The sequence below is a fragment of the Prosopis cineraria genome, unplaced genomic scaffold (assembly GCF_029017545.1).
Source record: "Prosopis cineraria cultivar Desert tree isolate PC_DT_omini unplaced genomic scaffold, ASM2901754v1 PC11, whole genome shotgun sequence".
NCBI classification, from domain to species: domain Eukaryota; kingdom Viridiplantae; phylum Streptophyta; class Magnoliopsida; order Fabales; family Fabaceae; genus Prosopis; species Prosopis cineraria.
Genome location: NW_026555342.1, coordinates 9881969 through 9904569, shown reverse-complemented (window position 1 = coordinate 9904569; position 22601 = coordinate 9881969). Strand labels below are relative to the sequence as shown.

General features: G+C 33.1%; 3 protein-coding genes across 8 annotated transcripts; 1 reads left to right on the top strand and 2 right to left on the bottom strand.

Annotated features, from left to right (window-relative positions):
* The first annotated feature begins 1805 nt into the window (after nt 1–1805).
* Nucleotides 1806–6089, top strand: LOC129285457 (serine/threonine-protein kinase SRK2E). The gene is given in 10 exon segments (XM_054921175.1): nt 1806–2542; nt 3447–3521; nt 3616–3717; nt 3794–3847; nt 3949–4041; nt 4350–4442; nt 4770–4874; nt 4961–5059; nt 5557–5713; nt 5716–6089. Coding segments are annotated over 10 exon segments (1092 nt in total). The 5' UTR covers nt 1806–2365; the 3' UTR covers nt 5853–6089.
* Nucleotides 6090–6656: 567 nt separating this feature from the next.
* LOC129285458 (uncharacterized) lies at nt 6657–9441 on the bottom strand. Its single transcript, XM_054921177.1, has 3 exons — nt 9169–9441; nt 7784–8179; nt 6657–7226 (listed from the first exon to the last, which is right to left on the bottom strand). The coding sequence occupies exons 1-3, from the start codon at nt 9274–9276 to the stop codon at nt 7056–7058; spliced, it is 675 nt and encodes a 224-aa protein (XP_054777152.1). The 5' UTR covers nt 9277–9441; the 3' UTR covers nt 6657–7055.
* A 4924-nt stretch (nt 9442–14365) lies between these two features.
* On the bottom strand, nt 14366–22180 carry LOC129286765 (probable N-acetyl-gamma-glutamyl-phosphate reductase, chloroplastic). 6 transcript variants are annotated; one of them, XR_008587517.1, is made up of 15 exons: nt 21965–22180; nt 21815–21880; nt 21305–21442; nt 21077–21184; nt 20776–20862; nt 20561–20611; nt 20393–20464; nt 19953–20072; nt 18519–18579; nt 18350–18430; nt 15772–15851; nt 15572–15661; nt 15004–15132; nt 14785–14880; nt 14366–14653 (listed from the first exon to the last, which is right to left on the bottom strand). XR_008587517.1 is itself a non-coding variant. In XM_054922784.1 (15 exons), the coding sequence occupies exons 2-14, from the start codon at nt 21866–21868 to the stop codon at nt 14786–14788; spliced, it is 1179 nt and encodes a 392-aa protein (XP_054778759.1). In that variant the 5' UTR covers nt 21869–21880; nt 21965–22180; the 3' UTR covers nt 14366–14653; nt 14785. The 6 variants fall into 6 exon arrangements, 4 of the variants coding, with proteins under 4 accessions (XP_054778759.1, XP_054778760.1, XP_054778761.1 ...); XM_054922784.1 differs by having other exon boundaries at nt 14785–14893; XM_054922785.1 differs by having other exon boundaries at nt 14785–14893; nt 21815–22180.
* Between the last annotated feature and the right edge of the window lie 421 nt (nt 22181–22601).

Below are 22601 nucleotides of genomic sequence, written 5' to 3'. Positions count from 1 at the left end.
GGGCACACAACTTTAAATTTTCAAGTTTAGTTCTCTCTCAACAAATTTTATTAAAATTATTTTTAGTACATTAATAAATGCTTCATTAAAACGAATGCATAGTATTAACAATACGCAATACGATAAAATAATTTTCAATACATATCTCAAAATGTTTAATGTTAAATTTAAGCACAACACAAGAAATATCTAATATAGTTTAATAATTTAATTTATTTTGTTATTACCTATAGTATTGGCCATGGTAAAGAATAAATTGGTGTCTTTTTATTATTTTATTACCTAATTGTAGCTAATATGAAGTTACAAAAAATAGAGATATAAATATAATATAATACATTAATATTCCTTCTATTTTAAATTATAAAAAAATTTTAAATAAAAATTTATAAATAATTAATCTTATTAAATACACTTATTTCTATTTAGTTGGGAGAAATAGGTTAGGAGAAAAAATTTCAATAATTTTCTTTTCCTTATTTAATAGGAGAAGGGGAGAGAAAATTTTACCTCTCTTCTACTGATCGAAGGGATTTATCCCCTCCCCTCCCTCCAATTACTTTTCATCCTTTTTATTAAGTTTTTCCTTTCCCTCCTCTCCAATAAAATATGGCATAATGTAACAATTTTATTTTTTAAAATAAAAATATAAATTTTAAAAAATTCTTAATTTAAAATATTGAAAAGAGATAGAGACAAAAATTAAATAGAAAAAAAATAATATTAAAATAAGTTTAATTAATAAAATTTTAATATTTTTAAAGTGTTTTGTATTGTGAAATGCTGAATTTCTTTTAAAAGTGTTTTAAAATTTAGGACAAAAAAAGTATAATATTCCCTTCACCCTCAAATCATAAAACAATTTGAGATAAGATTATACATATAAATAAAATATAATAATGACACTTTACAGGTTTTTTTAAATGACAATAAAATACCTTTAAATTATATAAATACATTTTGGTCCATTGAAATATCATAATTTTCTTGAAGTCTTTAGGGACTTTTCTATCATTAAGAAATTAATATAAATAACTAAATTATCCTTCATTCAAACTTATGAATTGCTATTAAATTCTTGTGATTTAAAAAAAAAGTTGTAAATTTAAAATAAAACTTATTAATGGCAATTAATATTTGCAACATTTAAAAAATATCAATATTTTAAATGCAAATTTAAAATTATTGTTGAATTCTTGTGATCTTAAGAAGGAAAGTTATAAATCTTATAACAAAATTTATGAGTGATGATTGATATTTGAATTAAGAGCAATTTTATCATTTACATTGATTTTTTAATGATGGAATGGTCCCAAGAGACTTCAAAAAAATTATGACATTTTGAAAAACTAAAATATCATTTACATGATTCAAAGAATTTTTATTATCATTTTTTTAAAATAAAATTATAAACTTTTAAAAATATCACTACACATTGAATAATTATGCTACAATATCCTTTAATTTTCTCTCCATTTGAGAAATAATATTAAAAATATAATTAATAAAAATTTATTTTTTTAAATTATTTTATATTTTAAGATATTTTTTAAAAAATTATTTCATAATTTGAGATAATAGTATGATATAACACCTGAATGCATTCATTGGATTTTTTTTTTTTAAAAAAAATAAATCCATTGAGTTTCTTACAGACTAAGGTCTAAGGATGACCTTCTGTTGCTCTATTATCATATCCAACCTCTGCGCCTTTTTCTAAGAAAACATCAACATGATTACCGGCTTTTTCAGCTTAGCTAACAAGATCACTGGCCTTCACTTTTTACTTTTCCTTCCTTCCCATGGCTGGCTTCTCACTGATTTAAAACTTAAGCCACGAAATCGGACCATTTAGAGGAAACCACCTGGGATCTTTCTGTTCTTCCAAGTTCCAGTCACAGGGGCAAGGTTATTTCTGTCCTCGCAGTCAAATTTCACTGATTCTGAGACTGGAAATTAAAAAATGAAAGGAGAAACGATCTTTTGCTTTTCCAGATGAAAATATCTGCTTGCTCAGGGTTTGGATAAAACCAAAAAGGTAAGTTGGACTAGGAAAGGAAGAAAACTGAAGCAAAGGGTTTCCTTCATTCACGAGCAGCATATTATCGCCTTCACCGCCATCTCAACTTATAAAAAGCTCAGCAAAACCCCCCAAATACTCACTTGGTGGGTGAAGCTTCACGGACTTGTGACCGTCTTTTATCTCTTTCTTCACCCACCACCACCACCACCACCGTCACATCCATTGGTCCTAATCGAGCCACGTCAAAGGCACACTCTTCTCTCTGTGTTCGATCTGACACAGGTTTTTCTCTTTATGTCCTGAGATGATAAGCTGAGAGAGTTAGGCCTATTGAAGTTTTGAATGGATCGGTCGGCGATCACCGTTGGACCGGGGATGGATTTGCCGATTATGCACGACAGTGACCGCTATGAGCTCGTGCGTGATATTGGGTCTGGAAATTTTGGGGTCGCGAGGCTCATGAGGGACAAGCAAACAGACGAGCTCGTTGCTGTGAAGTATATAGAGAGGGGTGATAAGGTTGGCGCTCCAATTTTGTCTCATGTTTTCATGTTGTCAGATGTATTATGCTTTTATGGAAACGAAATGAGTAAAAGTTGACAAAATTTTGATGTTAAAAGATCAGTTTTTTTGCCTAAACTAGAATTGAAGATAGGCTAGTGGTTCTCTTTAGAATTACCTGATATAGAATTAATGTTTCTATTGGATGTTTCAGTTTTTGTTTGGTTGCGTAAAATAGTAGTGCTTTTTTCTCCTCTCCTTGTATTTCTGCTTGAGGCTGTTCTGCTCTTTGGGTGAAGTAATTAGTAAATTTTATGACTCTGGAGTTTCAGTGTTTCATGCTTCTATCATTATCGGTAATTTCCTTTTATGTGAATTAATTGACTATAGTTAGTAAACAGTGATACGTTATTTCTATTTTTGGTTAGTAATCCAATGAAAAAAGGGACAAATATCTGGAAACGCGGGATGGCCTTCTCAATGTGAAATTTTGGACATTGATTTTGATGGTGAAATTGTGCACTGCGCTCTAGGTACTCCAAAAATAGACAGATAAAAATCAACTGTAAATTGTATCATAAATAGATAGGCATAAAAGCGTGTCTGACATGACTCCTTATAAATGTGATGTTTGTAGGCTAGTTCATGATTGGGTTGGTAAAATATTCATATGCTCAGAAGATTTATCTCAATTTTTTTCCTTCTCGTGAAGAATCTCAATCAGGGGGATTAATACTCCGTTCTTTAAGATGGCCAAGTAATCCAGTTTTATGCATCGAAGGTGGTCAATATTTATTTGTGGCCACGAGGTGGTAATCTTCACTGAAGGACTTGATATGCTACTAGAATCTCAGTAGAAGTGCATGCAAGCTGATTTCTGTGCCTGATTTCGTCATGGTTAACCATGCTTATTTCTTAACAGATAGATGAAAATGTGCAAAGGGAAATCATAAATCACAGATCACTTAGGCACCCCAATATTGTCAGGTTCAAGGAGGTTTGTACTGTTCCTCTCTGTCTTATCAGTTTTACTTTCCTGCATTAGAAGTATCTGAATTGATTACCTTGCAACCATGTGACTCTATCTGTAGGTCATATTGACACCAACACATTTGGCTATTGTGATGGAATATGCTTCTGGAGGAGAGCTATTTGAACGAATATGCAATGCTGGGCGTTTCAGCGAGGATGAGGTTCTTATTTATGGCATTTTAACATTTGTTTTGTGCCGCAGTAGTTATCTCTAATTTTCATTCCTTTCTTCTGTAGGCTCGTTTCTTTTTCCAGCAACTTATTTCAGGGGTTAGCTACTGTCATGCAATGGTACAAATTTTAGTCCCTTTGTCTTACTATAACTTATTCAGTGCATGCAGACATGGTGAGATATCTGACTTGAATTTCTCTATTTGTTTTCTTCCATAAAGCAAGTATGCCACCGAGACTTGAAGTTGGAGAACACACTACTGGATGGTAGTCCAGCTCCTCGTTTGAAGATATGTGATTTTGGGTACTCCAAGGTATAATTTTTTTTCTCATATAGCTCTTTTTCTTCATAAATGTCACACAAGCCGGCTAACTGATAACTTACCCTACAACCATCCTCAGTCTTAATTGGGTTGTGATGTCTTAGCATTTATCTCTATCCATTACCCTTACCTTGTCATCTTAGTCACAGAACTTCTTTGCAGCCAAAATAATTGTTTTGATTTATGCATTTTGGGAAGTTTATCGTTGTTGTAGTTTTTATTCAAGTTTAGCAATTTCCTTCATCTCTGTGTGTCTTTGACATATAAACTCGTCACATGCACATGTCATGATTATGCAGTCCTCTGTGCTACATTCACAACCAAAATCGACAGTTGGTACTCCAGCTTATATCGCTCCAGAAGTTTTGCTTAAGAAGGAGTATGATGGCAAGGTAGGTCTTGACTTCCATAACTTGATCGCTTTTAACGTTGGCTGTAGAATTCGCATAATTTTCAATCTTATGTTAAGATGTTTTTGTTTATGAAGCCGTTAGCTTATGCAGAATAGATAATTCTTTTTCCTGTCATTTCTTTGTATTTGTTGGTTGGAAGGGAATGTGAAGGTAGAAAGAAAAGCTCAAGGGTATATCAGTAATTGTATTCGTCTCTGAGTGCCCTATGATGAAGCTAGAATGCGTATTTTTTCCTTTAATGGTGGGTACTTTTTATTGATGACACTTTATAGTTTATACTGATATTATCTCTCAAATTTGACTCAGATTGCAGATGTATGGTCTTGTGGGGTGACCTTATATGTCATGTTGGTGGGTGCGTATCCTTTTGAGGACCCAGAGGAACCTAAAAATTTCCGCAAGACAATACATGTAATCCATCACCCATTTTCTTAGCCAATCTGGTAATTTGGTTAAAAACTTAATGGTGTTCCTTAACTGTTGGATCTTCCTTGCAGAGGATTTTGAATGTTCAATACTCAATTCCTGACTATGTTCATATATCACCCGAATGCCAGCATCTCATCTCAAGGATATTTGTTGCTGACCCTGCAAAGGTCAGTTTCTCTATTCTATTATAAGAAATGAAAAAAAAAGCACTCGTTATTTATATACTCAGCCTTCTGATTTAAAAACTGGATTCGAGAGGTTGGTTGTTCAACTAGATTGGGTGGGAACTGTTTGGTTACCTTCCTTGAGCCATTTTAATGGCTGAACCGGTTCTGGCCAGCGAGTTTTCAAGAAGCAGATTTCCCGGTTCTGATGCTTGTAAACTAATCATGATCACAATTTGAAGGACAAAATGTAGGTGCAACTTTGGAGTGGTTATTATTAAGTTCTTTAATCAAAATATTACAAATAGATGCTCTTTTTATAGCTTAGCGCCACAAAGTTGGACCGTGTACCTAGTAGCTTTTTTGGTTTGGCTTTTTTAGAACATTGCTCTCAAATTTGGAGGCAAAGACTACTTTGGAAGAACTGAGCTGTGTTTTCTTGTGTTTTGCACGAAAGGCATTAATCTTCTAATTGGAAACTGATATCATCCTAATGACAGAGGATAACCATCCCCGAGATCAGAAACCATGAATGGTTTCTAAAGAACCTTCCGGCTGATCTTATGGATGATCATTGTACAATGAACAACCAGTTTGAGGAGCCTGATCAGCCAATGCAGAGCATAGAGGAAATCATGCAAATAATTGCTGAGCTACAATTCCTGCAGCTGGAACTCAGTCTCTCAACAACTATCTTACTGGTAGCTTAGATATTGATGATGATATGGAGGAGGACCTGGAGTCTGATCCTGATCTCGACATTGATAGCAGTGGAGAAATAGTCTATGCAATGTAATTCTGACTTTTAACTTCTGGTTGAAAATTTGGGAAGTGTTTAGAAAGTGCAGGAAATGTTCAGAAAGCAAAGTGCGGGAAATGTTCAGAAAGCTTTCACTTCCTTGGAGGAAGGATTTCCATGGTTGGGTTTCCCTTATAAAAGAGAACCCATCCTGAATTTCCTTATTATGTGCCGCTGTTGGAATTGGCATGTTTTCTCCTTTATTATTATTGCTTCATGAATTGATGTTCCTCACTTCTAGCTCTCCCATGGTCATGAATGATTATCCGCAAAAATTCTGCGGCTATTATATATATATATATATATATATATTTGGCAACAACCATGTTATTTAGTATCATTAACTATAACTAATTCGAATATTGTCGGCTCCAGATAGAACATAATTTTTATAGTGCAATCGGCTCAATTGCTAATATTGTTAATTCACTTGTAAGCACAAAATCCAAATATGTTACTTTTGGAACACTAACGTTTTGAGCTGATTGCCCTCTTATTCCGGTTTTAAGTGATGGAGCAAAGGTTTGAACGCAAGTGATTACAGTCAAACATCTTAGGATTAAAGCTTAGCCACTCCCTGGTTACCGATATCCTTGCTTTACTTGGGCCGGCAGTATACTGCTCTCATGACTCAATAATTTTGATCTTTCCTCGTAGGTATATGATGATTATTTTTTATCTTCAAGATAATTTCATGCCATTTGAATGTGTATAATAAATAAATCCCTATTAACAGACACTTCATCTTAGTGTCTTAATTAACCTCTTCCCTGTCACCTAATGGAAGGTAAACAGGGAAAGTTCTGCAAGGAAAATGGGTGACAGGCTAATTGGAATATTAACGAATTTTCTCAAATTTCCTCAAACAACGCAAACAAAATGCCTCTTCAAGCCAACTCATATGAAAGTTAATAATCCAGAAAAATATAGGAGCTAAAAAAACCAGAAGCTTGATACCACTAGGCCGTAATTTGAGCTACACAAGATTTCCTCATCAATCCAGCAAGTTATTGCTACATGTGCAGAATCCATAGGATTTAGACTACTATAGGTTGTGCCTGGTTGCTACAGCAGTCTACTTCAACTTTTCCCTCGTGGCAAGTAAAAATACCTGATTGATATACTTCGATGGCTGGAATCATAGCTCAGTACTCAGAAGATTTAGTGACTGCCATCAACAGAATTTGACGTCTTTGATGCTCACTGAGGTCTTCTATACCACAAGATTGCAAACCAGAGAACCCTCAAAAGAACCCCATTTGCAAAGTGTGGAATAAGCACGCGTCCCCAATAGGGATAATATGGGCCTGGCAACTTAATCAGTGTGAACAAAATTGCAATGGCAATCAAATGCCACGGAACTTCAGCAGCCTGAAAATCGAATCAGAGATGAGCTTACAACAAACCCCTCACCAAACAACAATGATCTTAAATATAATAATGCCACCTTAGTTCCTGGCAGACTCCTATAAATGAATCAGTCATCAAGCTGTCCAGTATTAACTAAAGTCAGTTAGAAGGTTATAACTGATGTGTACATAAGCGAGGTTAATTACTCTGTATGAGTGTTAATGATTAAAATATCACTTCTGTTTCATATCATCACATCCAGATCAGTCATCTAGCTGAATTCTCAAAGCCATTAATATATATACAAGATGCTTAGTAATTTTTATAACAGTTATCATGTTACCCATCCATTGATAAGGTTTGCACAAATGAAATCCATTAGCCGGTAAGAAACGTGCTGTGTCTTTAGCAACTTAGAAAGCAGTTTTTTCAAAACATTTCCAATGTAAAAAGAAGAAAGGAGAAAAAACATGAAGGGCCACAGGATTATAAGCTTTTGTGGACAAAGATATTTAATGCTCCATCAACTATTTTGTCAGAAATCCAGATTATGATTGATGCATAACCACCAATTTTACCTTCAAACGTGGAGACGAATCCAAGGCAGTCTCTGCCAAGGTCCCAGCAATGGTAAAACCTAAGAGAACTGGAACAGGAACGAAAAATAGCTTCTTTTCATGCGCACAGTATGACAACTCACTGAGGGAGGAAACCGCCAACACAGGCACAGATAGGTATTTTACAACAGAAAGAGAAAGATCAAGAATAAGTTGTATGAAATTCTCCAATGCTCTGTTCCATGGGAAATTCTTGACAGGCTGGGGGCACTTGTCCCAAAGTTTTTGTGCTTTGGCAATTAAATGGTCCAAATTAACATTCTGATGGTCATCAGACTGTTGTGCAGACATATTCATTGCACAGGAAAGCTTGGATCTTGATTTTCCGCAAAATTTTTTAACATGCCAATTTGTACTCTGCCATAGAAAAGAAATATAGGCTGTCAAGGAAAGACTTATATTACTCACCTATTTTTTTTTTTAATAAAGACAAGAAGAAGAATGAATGAATGAAAGGAGGAGGATGAGAAGGAGAAAAGACCTAGAGTCAAAACTTATAGCCATAGACTCGAATGGCTTGTTTTAAGAGATTCTAAAGCCATCAAGAGTCTGCAAGTTCAAAAGGAAGAGATAACAACTGCCAAGTCTCAGAATACGAATGAATATGGACACAATACTGAAAAATCAGCTTCACTAGTACTAAAACTACTTTTGGAGTCATATTATCGATAAAAGTAAACCAAGTTAGTTATTCTCATGAATTATCTACTAAACTAAAATATTAAATCTCGGATCCTGTTCAAAAGCTTCCTGATATAGCCTTCCCTTGACTTCCTGATCAGAGTACAACTAAAGAAGTAGATTGACACAATGACACTAACAAAAAATCATAGGCTTTGCATAATAGATTTTTTTTTTTTTTGGTACCTATACTGCAAACATGTTACAGGATAGACAGTCACAATATTTTCGTCTCAGAGAGAATCTCCGATTTGAATCCTAGCATGGTGGAGAAAACGAGGCAGTATTTTTGGGCATTTTCTTTACCTTCAACTTTCATGAAACCCTTCATCACAAACTCATCTGATTCAATGGGAATTATACGAAACTAATATGAACTCATTACATCAGCTTTGGCATGAAGCCAGACAAGAAGTTTACGTCACACCATACCATGTATATAAAGCTCATTCCTTACTTTTCGTTAAACTTCTATCAGGAGCACCAGAGTTATGTCTATAGAAGTAAACAACAAAACTAAACCAGAAGCCGTATCACCATTTGGAACCAAATATGAACAAAATACATTTTATGGACCAAAATTCCAAATGCATCAACATTATAATTCTCCCTACAAGCGGAGATAATCGTAGAGAAGTTAACTAAACAGTGGGTAGCTAAAATACCTTAAATCCCTGAAGAAAGGGAGGTTCGATTCTGATATAATTCTTGTCAGTCAGAGGTTGAAGACGAGCAGAAGTTGATACAAGATAAGAGGGATAAGGTATAGCCATTTATGATATTCTAGAATCTCTTTCCGTACGAAGGTAGATATCTAAACATGGGTTTCGCTCCAAGCAGCCACGATCAAGTGTTGAACATTGAAGCTTGAAGAAAATCCTTCTTTGAGGGTTTTGCTGTTCGGTGCAAGAACTTGGTGGAACCATCCGATCAAATAAAATGGATGCGGGCAGGCGTTTTAATTACTCTTCGGGAGAATGACGAGCCCCAAAATCATGAATTAATCACAGTTAAATTCTTGATAAATTTTTTTATAAAATAAATTATAAATATGAATTTAAATAATTATAAATAAGAATTTAAATTACATACTAATTATTATATTTGAAATTTAAATATCATATTTATAATTAAAATTTTTAAACTTATAAATATTTGAATCGATATTTATAATAATTTTTTTAAAAATATTTATCAGGGGCTTAACTGTTATTAATTTTTTTAAAACTTAACTATCATTATCCCTTACTTATTTGCAAATTATGGAAAGATTATTTGTTCTTTAACACCAAAGTTATTTGCATTAAAAGTTTTTCCCCTTCCCTTATTATGCTGACATCAAAAATTTTTCTTTTTATTATCCTGACATTAAAAATGCCTAACATTAATTTGTCATCAATAGGTCTTAACATTTTTAAGTATGTTTTTTTAAGTTAAGGGTCATTTTTGCCCTCAACTTTACTCAAAAAGTTAGTAACACCTCAACTCAAATAAAAAAAATATTATAAGACTTACTAATGATGAAAAGATAGAGAGTTAATGTCAAGATGAAAATGAATGAAATCTTTAACATTAAAGAATAAAATTAACTCATTGTTAAATTTATGATATCTAGTGATCATTTGAGTAAAGTTGAAGGGAAAAAAAATGACCATTGACCCATTTTTCAATTTTATCATGTTGTAAGTTTAACTTTATGGTGTCTCCCTCTTTTTATTTTTAATAGGAGTAAATTTTAAAAAATTATTTTAAGTATGTTTGAGAGAAAATGATTAAAATCTCACCAAAATATATAAATGAAAATTAGGTCTCTCGAAATATTATAATTCTTCTAAAATTCTTAAGTAACTTTTTAACATTAATGATTTTAAGTTAAATGATTAAATTATCCCCTTTTAAAATAAAAAATAATGGTTCATGTGAAAAATTATAATTTTTTGTTCAATTCTTACGATCGACAGAATAAAAGTTTTAGTTGTTTAGACAAAAGTTACAACTGGTTATTTTCAAAACTTAGATTTCAATGACAAAAAAAAAAATTCACGCAAAAAGTTATGATTTTTTATTTAATTTTGTATTTCACAGAATAAAAATTATAATTTTTTAAATAAAAGTTGTGATTGATTATTTATAAAACTTAGACTTCAATGATAAATTTTGTTTTTAGAGAAGTTGTAATTTCTTTTTCAACTTTTATAATTTACAGAATTAAAGTTGTAATTATTTAAACAAAAGTTGTGATTGAGGTTAGTTATTTTTAAAACTTGTTTATTAATTATCAAAGAAATTTCATGTAAAAAGTTATGATTCTTTATTTAATTTTTGTGATTTACATAACAAATGTTATGATTGCTTAAATAAAAATTGTGATTGAAAAAATAGAGCTAGACCCATTATTTTTATTTTAAACAAGGGGTGATTTAATTATTTAACTTAAAAATCATTAAGGTCATAAAAGGTTCCCAATGAATTTAAAGGAATTTTAATATTTCAAGAAGCATGATTATCATTTATATATTTTGGTAAAATTTTACTATCAATTTTCCTATATTTAATGAGTTAATTGTCATTTTTTGGTTATAGGAAAGACCGGATGAAAGATTTAACAATATCTCATCATAAACATAAAAAAGTATTTATAAAATTATTTTTATCACTTTTTTTAATACGAGTAAATAAAATTTGTTGTGGGTTAAATGACAATTTATCCCCTCAATCATATGTCTAGAAATATTTGGAATTTCAAACTCATTTTTTGGTGCATTATTTTTCTTAAACTTTTAAAAATAATGCAATGTCACTTTTATTATTAATAAAAATTAATTTTGACAGTTAGGTAATTAGAAAATAATTTTAAAAAAATCTAAAAAATTATATAGGATTAAAGTTTAATTTTATCTTTGTATTTATTTTTAGAAATATTTTATATCTATACTAGTAAATGTTGTAATTTTTTTTTTAAACTATTTTTTAGAGGGTCAAAATTATCTTTCTATTAGAAAGCAGTTTATTGACACCTTTTGACTTGGCACCCAATCTGTAAACGTTGACCCTCTTTCATCCTCTGATGTGACATCTTATTTTTTTGACCCATTCATTTCAATCTGGGCAAAGTGCTCCAAAAGCCATTCGAACTTTGAGGTTAACAGGAACTCAAACATGGCTGACGGCAAACTTTAGAGGGTGAAACTGCCCGTAGAATAAGTTCAAAGCCTTTCTTCACATAGCTTTTCTAAAATAAAAAAAATATCTAGCCTTTTTCATCTAAATATTTCTGAGCCATCATTGAGTAGTAGTTGGAGGAACTATTTGGACAATAACTTAGCCCACAATGTTCAAATTTTCCAAACCACTTCGAATTACAGAGCTTATTGCTTTTTCAATAGATTTTCCAGCTGTCAAACAACATTGCACAATCTAAAAGCCAAAAAAAAAAGAAATTTATGAAGAGAAGCATAATTAACTTATGATAGGGAAACGAGTATCAAGTTTCTTTCTTATAGGATTATACTTACATTGTGCTTGACTCACAAGGAAAAATAAGGGAAAGAGAAAATAGAAAGAAGAGAAAAGTGAGGAGACATAATTTTCTTCCCCATACTTGGTTAGAAAGAAGAGAAAAGTGAGGAGACATAATTTTTCTTCCCCATACTTGGTTGAGTAAGAGAAAATGGGAGGAAAGAAAAATTGTTAATTTCATATAGACAATAATAACCTTATTATTTATAAAAAAATATTTGTATATAATAAATTTTAATATTTTAACATATTATTTATATAATTTTTATTATACCTTATTGATTAAATAAAAATATAATTGTAAATTCTTTTACTTGATGCTAACAAAAAACTTATTTTGTCCAATTTTAATGTTTATTTCTTAAATCATTAAATATATAATAATCTAAATTCTAAAGTGGAGGAAAAATTAGGATGAAAATAGAGGAAGGCAATATGAGGAAACAAAAAAAAATTCATGAACAAATTTGAAAATTGAGTTTTCTCTCCAAAAATTTTCTATATTTAAAAAAAAAAGTTGAAAATAAAAATATGTGAGTCTCGTGTGTCATTTTTCACCTAGTTTCCTCCTCTCCTCATTTTTCTTTCCTTAACCAAACAGGAGAAAATGACATTTCTCTCTACTCTTCTTTCTTACTTTTTCCTTCCTCCTACTTTCTCCTCTTGCCAACCACAGCATGAAGGCAGGAAATTAACCAAGGGATGAGAGATAAAATGAAACCCACAACAAGAGATGATCACAAGTTCAAAGCAAAATGATTGCTGCCATCATTTTGAACAAACAAAGTTGCAGTAATGAGGAGGCAAATCAACGGAGGTATGGGAGACAAGAAGACGAAGACTTGGGATTTTCAAGTGGGTGTTGGATCTAGAGATCGACAAGGAGAGAAGGAACTGAAGTAGTAGTAGTAGACAACATTGTGAACGAACTTGGAGGAAACTACAAAGGAAGGATGAACTCAGAAGCTGAAGAGGAAGAGACACGGGGGTTGAAGAGCTCGTAGATGGCTTCAGTAATGACCTCGTCGGCTTGCCCCAAGGGCAATAAAGAAGTCATATAGTCAAAACGAGCAAGGGACTTTGCTGTCATTACATGGGTACACAACTCCTCCACATAAGGAACTAATGATGAAGATAACGGATTTGTAACAGAAAGGAATTTTTTATCCTTGAAAAATTACTTTAGCCAAAAAATTATCTCACATAAAAGTATAAGATGCCAGCACTCTTAAAAAGTAAGTATAGAAGTAAAATTAAATCTTAACCTAATTACATAAATAGACCAATAAATTTTTTAATAATTTTTGGATTCTTTTTTATAATTTTTGGATCAATGTCTATTATTGTTGGATTCTTTTTTTTGTTGGTAATTTTTGATGCTATTTTTTGTCATTTTTTGATTATTAATTATTAAAGTTATATTAATAGTAGGATAATATTATACCAAAAATGAATTTAGAATGTCAAATACTTCTAGACTTATAATTTAGAAGTCATATTGCCTTCTAAATCCTTCTTTAACTAGTTCCAAAGATTAATCTCTTTTCAAATGCTAAGAATAAATGATAATTTTTTCTCAATAAAATTTGAGGCTTGAACATTGAGCCCTACAAGCCCCTCCAGTTTACCATCATCTCAATATGCCAATCATGGAGCACTTTCCTTTGTCATTTCATATTTACAATATGATTTTTCATAAAAATATCTAATTATTGACTTAAGTAATTAGGAAAATTACCATAAAATCTCTCCTTAGATGGAAATTATTTTGAAGGACCAAAACCAATTTAACGACTAAATGCAAGCTAAGCCTATCGCCTTACACAACAAAGTTATATGCTAGCATTCAAAAATCCCATGTAATTTACACTGTTGTGATGATAATAATATATTATCTATGTTATTATTTTGTTGTAGATCATTACTTTTAGAATAATAGGTTCCATTTCCATAAAAAATGTGCAAGATAATAGGCTTGATATGTAAGGTCATAAGCTTGAGATGTGAGGTCATGAGTTTGAGATGCAATATGATAAATCTATCCTTAAACTGATTTTAGTCCCCCTAAACAATTTTCCTCCCAAAATGGAATTTTATGGCAATTTTACCTAAATAATTTTAACAATTAAAAATCAATATTTACATTCAACAACATAGTACTTTTTTTTTTTCCCTCTGACCTTAATATTATTTTTATTGCTCATGAGTAATCTTTTTCTAGGTATAATTGAACATTAATTGTTGACACCTCTTGCAATGAAAATTTAAACTTTAATTCATTATATTATGAAGTACTAGCCCATTCCGCTAAACCTGTTATGCAATTGAAATTTCATAAATATCTTAATGCAAAACAAAAAAGCAACATGATGATAAATATTCTTAATCCACAAATCCTAAAACCCATCATAATAACATTACATTACATTACAAGTCACTAAAAAAAAAAAAAACTCAGGATGGAATTGGCTCTGCTAACATTCGTGTCCTACCAATTCCCTCTCCAAATTCAAGAAGAATCATGAAAATTACATATTGTTGAAAAATACATAATTTGAACAATGTATTTCCATTAGTCCATCCAGCTGAAACTTCGGTCTAAATATTCTGTCCTCATCATTAGCTGCATGCCTGCATCAATCAGTGGAGGCAAATATGAAAATAGGCTACTTCAAAGTTTCCCCAAAAAATGGTTGGCAAAGAATAACAAGGCTTATAATCAAAATCTTGGGCTAAATCATGGATAAGATTGTTAGTATTACACTATGGAAACAAAGGCTGGTAATGAAGACCCAAATTTTCTGGAAATCCCATCATCGCATTGAGGTTCTGCAGAGCTTGACCTGAAGCTCCCTTTACTAGATTATCAATCTCCAACAAGCATAAAGACATGGTTAGAGCCAAGGTCCAAGGCTATGACGATACAAATGAGCAAATTAAAATTACACATGAAGAAGAATTACACAGAAAAACAAACTCACTACAGATATAATGATTGCTCTCCCAGGAATTCGGTCAGGAAAAACATTGATCAAACAGTAATTAGTTCCTCTAACACTATGAGTTCGAGGCATGACTCCATTTTCCAACACCAAAACAAATTCTTCATCCTGCAAGCACCAAGCAGCGGAAGAGGAAGTCAAGAAACGACAAAAATTGAAGTTGAGATATCATCCAAACCAGACGGATGAAGGCGATAGTAAGCCCATGCTTCATAAAGTTAAGCACATTTCACAGCTACTTTAAACCAGGTTAGAGGTAGTGTGTTGTGTAAATAATATATTAAATGAGAGTTAGGTAAGTTAGTTAGGATTTGGGAGTTATAACGTTAAGGTATAGCTAGTATATAAATAAAAGGGCTTAAGGCCTAGAGATGTTATGCTATTCTGCTATCAGTAATATTGAGCAGATCTCGGATTATTTCTAGGCAAAGTTCAATGATGGGATTTTTTTGATTAAAAAAATGAAGATTCATCAACGCTAGGACTCTATAATTTACATGCTTGTCAATTTGTAGTGATAAGAAGTGATGGATAAATAAAGGCAAACCTCATAGAATTGCTTTAGCTGCTGTTGCAAGTCTTCAATACTCGCTCCTGGAGCCACTTCCACATACATAGTTGATTGCATACCACGGATCTACTAGATGGCAGCAGTGATATACTCATAAGTTTCATCGGAAAGTGGGAAAACATATATATATATATATATATATTTATATAACACAGAATCCTGCGAGCAACTCTTACCATTGGAATTAGGTGAGGGGTAAAACTAATGGTTATTCTTGAGCGTGCAGCATCTGAGAGTCCTTGTTCAGTTTCTGGAACTGGAATTCACAGTGAAGAATTTGTTTCAAACCATTTAGTGGACTGTCTTGTTAGAGCTACTAAAATTCTTGTTAGAATCTGAATCTTAGTTGGAGAATCTCCATAGAATTGAATATTTCTGCCATATATCAATTGCTTTATTGATGTCATCCGAAAAACAAAAAAACATTTGACCAAAAAACAAAAAAACATACAAGTGCTATGAAAGATTCCTTATAACAACCCAGGGCAATAGCTGACTAAATCCATCTGCAACACACAGAAATTCTAGCATGTGCTGCATGTACATAAGACATCCTACCATCTGCCACATCACAAAATAACATAACTGACTCTATTCTGAAAATAAACATACAAATGCTTAACTAACAACATAAACAGAAAACCTACGAACTATACCTCCACCCCTATGAAGCAGTGATATGGGTATGAGTATCGAATACGATACCGCACGATACGCGGACACAGAAATTTTCAAAAATTTTAAATATTATCACATATTAAATAATTAAATATTAAATATTTAGATACACACAGATTTTCAATTTTATAATTCCATATTTAAAGTCAACAAGTACAATTTTAAAATGTCTAATGCCATCACAAAATACAATATGATAAGCAGTTAAGCACTACCAAATGACAAAAGATAATGATCAACTTAAATTAGTTCTCATCTTTTTCAAATTTATTGACACTACTACTCTCTCCTATAAGTTCTCTCTCCACTACACAGATCAATGTTCAACTCAGTAAAATAATCCATCTAAGATTAAAAAAAAATCAGCAACATTATTAGATTGACAATCAATAGGTCAGTAATATTTTAGGAAGCATGGATATTTTTTTTTTAAAAAGTAACATTTAAAAAATATTGTTTTAAAAGAACAGCACCGAGGGCTTGAAGAAGAAGCCGCAAGGACTTGAAATCTTGAATATATGAGAATGCCCATCACCAAAAGTGACAGAGCGCTGAAGAAGATGAAGAAGAACAGCGCTGGAGAAGAAGATGAAGAAGAACTTACCTCAAACTCGGAGAGATAGAGCGAGGAATCACGGGCTTAAGCGACAGAGCGCCTTGACTGAAGAAGCACTATGACTGAAGCGACAAAGCTCAGAGTGATTGAAGAGACAGAGAGCCGTGACCCGTTACTGAAGAAGCACTGTGAGCCGTGACTGAAGAAGGATGACGCTCGAACCTTGGAGAGACAAAGCGAAGCTCACATGAGAAAGGGGAAAGGATTGACTGGAATTGGATGAAGCTTAGGGCTTCTGATTTCTGGAAATGAGGGGAAAAAAAGGCCAAAATGCTGAGTTCTGATTACAACCCATCTCTGCCCGTGTCAGACTGAAACCGGAAAAGCGGACGTGCCACTTCCACATCCTAAACGTGTGTCTGTGTCGAATACATATCCGACATGGACACGGCAGCATTTTGCACGTATCCGTGCTTCCCAGCTCCACCCTCTCATCCATAAGAACATCTCTTATCCCAAGTTGATCAGAAATTATCTCTATTCCATACTCCCTTCCAGGCTTCTTATTATAGGTGATAAGAGGTTACGGAATGCTATCAATGACATTTATCACAAAAGCTAAAATTTGTAGGCCCTAACAACTAGGGTAGGAGTTTAAAGGCACAAGTCTCAATTCCATGTTGTTCACATGGGAAAGAGGTCATCGGTTCAACTTTTTGTGGGAAAGAATAATTAATTGCATTGATCTAACAAGGAATATACAAGTATTTATACACACACACACACAAAGGGAAGTAAAACAGAAAACACATGCTAATAAATGCTGTAAACTCAGCTGTGAGCCACTAGTCTTATTTAGGTGACTAAAGAGTGATAAAAGTAAAGATATTTCCTCACTCCCCTCAAGTTAGGCCATAAAAGTTAATTATGTCCAACTTGCTTGTAAGTCACTAATCTTATCTAGACGAATAAAGAGCAATAAAAGTGAAGATATTTCCACAACAGTTTTAATGTCAATGAGGCGCATAAGACACTTTCCATAATTTATGTTTGAATTTCACTGTTTGATGCCTGCCAACTACAAGTTATGGTTAATATCTTAGAGTTGCTAGCGGGCCAAGTTAGACCCCCTAATGTAGAACTAGGTTAGTTGATCAATAATTTGTCTTGACCATTCTTGACATTGGGGTCACAAAATGAGAGGTTTTCGATGGACATACCACGTCAGAACTAACACTAGCTGTTTGCCCTCTCCCCAAATGCTAGTAGCTCAGTAGCCTAATGCTGTAATGCAACCTACGGTTTACTGTATCATCACATATATCATGCTTGATCATTGAGGCTTAAAATGTGCAAAAGTGCAAGTGAAAGATCACAAAGATCCAGCATGACAGTAGTGAGATTTATGGATAGCAGCTAAGAACTTTTGAAAAATTTGGATTCCTTCAATTTAATGATTGGTTAGGCTAAGTAAAATATAAAATGCACAAATCCTATTTAAACATATAGAATGAACTCACCATGGCGATGTCGGGTAACACCATATGAATTGATACCTTCAGCTACTTCTGTAAATAATAAATTCTCCCTGACACTACGCCCTGCAACAATGAGCCAAAGAGTAGAAACACCGCGGACATTAGACTGTCATTGTTAACAAAAATATAAGAGGTGCCTTAAAATACTAACCTGCCCCACTAACACCAGATTTTGCATCAATAATAACATTTTTAGTCTCAATAAGATTAGCCTGCAACCCAAAGAAAATAAAACACTTGAAACTGCACAGGTTATCTTGTTCAAAATAAGAAAAAAAAAAGAAGCTATATCTAGAGCACTAAACACACATTACTAAAAATGTGTTCATTTCAGTAACTCATACTTCAATTGAAGAGTTGAAAGGCATATTGATGGGTGCCCGTGTGGGATGGAGAACTCTACCCCAAAAGTTGGCTGTTGAGGTGGGAGAGCCAACCCACTTACATACCCCATTAAGCATCTCATACTACTCAATGTGAGATTGGGTATCCGATACTACCAAGTCTCCATCAATTGGCCCCCCATGAAAAGCTGACGTCCTGATGGTTACACTCCACGACACTTAACTAGGCCTCCTTCCAGTCAAAACCCTCCGTAGGTAGACCTCTCCGAAACCTCTAACAACAAGGCTCTAATACCAATTGATGGGTACCCAAGCTGGACGGGGAACCCACTTATATACTCATTCAGCATCTCATACTACTAAATATACGACTTGATATCCCATGCTACCAAGTCTTCATCACATATGCAGTAATTGGTAGATGCACCTTGCACCCATTGCTAAAAATGGTGTTATATAATAAACATGTCTTGCCTTTTGATGCAAACTATATTGATGACAACATACCTCTTATCTTCCTTTTTATGCATTCATTCATTTATTCTTTTGCTAAGCAGTTCTTCATATCATCGAATAAGAGTCAACTGTAAATATTTAGAAGATAATTTTCCTCGAACAATAAAATAGTGTATCCACGAATAGAATAAAATTCATGGAAAAGAAAAGATTTGGTAACTATACCCACTCATGGAAGACAGCTTTTGCACTAAATATTCAGAGTAAAATTAACTGCAATCAATTTCTCTGTTATATCAAGAGGCATGCCCAAAAAATAAACCATGTGCTGAACTCCAAGGGGGAGCAGTGTGGAAATCTCTTTTCCCACAGTAAAGTAAGACTAAATCTTTGACTGTAAGTAATTTCCGTCCATAATCCACAGATACTGGTTTACAGGAAATAATGCACATATCCATAAGTCTCTGCTTTGCTTTTTTTTTTTTTTAAATCTATCCTAAACCTTGTCAGTCAATCAACAATAAGTCCACTTGATTAGTACATCACAACTAAACTTAACACCCCATCCCATCAAATTGAGCAACAGTGCATAGACAAATGGATACTATAAAAGTTCTAAAGCATTGGAAGCCAGCCTAACTGTGTAACTAATTACCAACTTACTGTATAGATCATTTATCTACCTGATTATTGATTTGAAGAGACACTATAAAACAAATATACTGGACAAATTGAAGACATTCTAGCACGCAATATAGACTAAAATGCATAGTAAGAATTCTAACCTTTATCAGTGGGACAAGAGGAAGTTGAATGGATGTTGGATAACAACCTGGGTTAGCGACTAGGCGGGCATTTTTGATTTCCTTCCTTAGAATCTCTGTCAATCCATAGACAGCTTCTTTCTAGAAACAAATGATTAAATATCATTCAGCATGAAAACCAAGGCAAGAGTGATGGGCATTAATAATAATTTCATATGAATTTTCAAAACTTACCACTCTATTGGAAAACTATTAACATAAAAACTTACAATCTTCAGATACAAGGAAAAAATGACAAGTTAAATTTTAAAGAGGGAACTCCATGTCCTCAGATATATGCATTACAAGAAGTTTGAGAGTATGCTAGTGAGATTGTCAATGAAGAGCATTCAAAATTATTGGTTTACTGACAAAAACATCAACAAATTACTGCTACATCCCAGGACAAAAAAGAGATTCACCTGCAAATCCGGTGCCTTGTGTGGCTGACCATACCACTCTTCATAATCAGATATATCTCGTAGGCGGAAGTCCTACAAAATATCTCATTTACAATTATAATGAACTATATTTTATTTGTTTTAGAATCAAAAGAAATTATCAAAATCATAATAGTGTTATTTGCATACAGCAGATAGATCAACAATCTTCAAGTGCACGGGAAGGGCTTTAATTATTTCCTGGAAATTAAAAAATAAGTCAAAACTCAGGATTGATAAAGAAAAATGCAAAGACAACTGAAACTCTCTCCTTAACGTGTGCATTTTTTCTGAGAAGGTAAGCAAAATATAGTATTTTGTTTTTCAAATCAAGGAACAAAACATCAAGAGTCATAAGAATGAACCTGAGTGGTTCCATGTGGCAAACAACAGAATACAGCATCAACATCAGAAAAGTTTGCATCCTTAACCGCAACTAAATCTGGCAAATTCTGCATATATGAGTGAGTCAGAGTTTGTAATTCATGAAACAAATAATGAACATATATCTCCTTATAAGGCCATGACATGGGCATTGCAAAAGTAAAATTATATAGAAAATGGATTAAATTATAAAAGAGAAAGCATTCCATACATTTGATAAGTATAGCTAAAAGTAAGAAAACTATCTTCCTAATTATATAATACACATGAAGTTTGACATGCCTGTGTAGCCAAATGAGGGAAGACAGATGCAATTGGCTGGCCAGCTTTCCTATCAGCTGTCATTAGAGTAACCTCAAAGTGTGGGTGATTTGCCAAAAGCCGAAGAACCTAACACAATAGCATCCATAGTTCACAACCTCCTATTCCAAGGTCTGAACTAATAGTGAAACACAAAACAATGGAGAAACTGTGTTAAGGCCTTAAGGGTGTGTTTGCCACTCAATTCACCTCGGCACCAGTGTAGCCACTAGCTCCAAGAACACCAATACGAACTGTACTTTGTGAAGTATGGTTACTAGACTTGAATGAACATTTAACAAATGGTTTGCCCTTTTGTTGCTTCCTCAAATTGGATATCTTCTCCACCTAAACAACTCACACGAGATCACAATTTGAGTACGGATAAAAGTAAGACAAGGAGATGCTAACTTTTTGGTCTTTGAAATTATTAAGTCTACGAAGCTTCAGCCTTTGAGAATGGGTGAGTTACATGCGTTTGTTTCTATAAATAACAAAATGCTTCAGCCTTTGGAACATGTCAAAAGGACTAACGAGCAAAGGACTTAGCCATTTTCAGCAACTTACTCATGAGCTCACCAATAAAAGCACCCAGCTATGTAAAAAAATTGGAACTCGGCAGTCGGCAGGATGAATACAAGTCCCAGAGTTAACAATCAACAATACAGTAATAACACGACAAAAATGTAAAACTTGATTGTCACAAAGCCAGAGAAATACCTTCCACGAGTAGCCTCGGTCAAAACAAATAGAACTGAAAGCCCTAGCGCTCATTATAACGGCCAGCTACGAAGTTTTGAACTAGAGAATTAGCTTCAAGTAATTGTCATCCATTGCGCAAAGATGTAAAAACACAAGAAGCCATCTTACCAGGGAATCAGAGAGATTCTTGGCAATGTGGAAGCTTTATTTTAAGGGTGAAGATATAGTGAGATTTCAAGCTGCTGCAAAGTCTTATGCTTTTCGCATTTGATCGGTGAGCATCAATGACCCACACCCCCTAGTCTCAGTCTCGGCTGCCATCTTGTGTAAGTTAGGGGCGAAGTGGCAGCTTACCACTGAATCTTGGACCACCGCGCCAGCAAAAGCGACAGGGAAGAATGTCAACATCCCCCAGTCCAGGGGTTTTTCATTATTTAATGTTTTGGTCATTGTAGATTTTTTTTATTAAAACAATTAACCGTTTAATACTTTAACTTTTAACTTATTTATAATTTAATTTTTTAATTATAATTTATTATAATTTAATTTTTTAATTTTTAATTTATTTATAACTTAATTCTTATTTTTTTAAACTTATATAAAAAAACAAACATAAATTAAAGGATTGAGTCAAAAATTAAAAAATTATACTATAATGAGTCATAATTTAAACCTTTTAAATATAATTTTAAATTTAATTATTAGAAATGTGTATAAAAAAACACCTCTTGAAATGAATAACTCTTTAAATAATACTAAAATCTCATGGAATTAGTCTCAAAGGCTAAAAAATAAATATTACTAG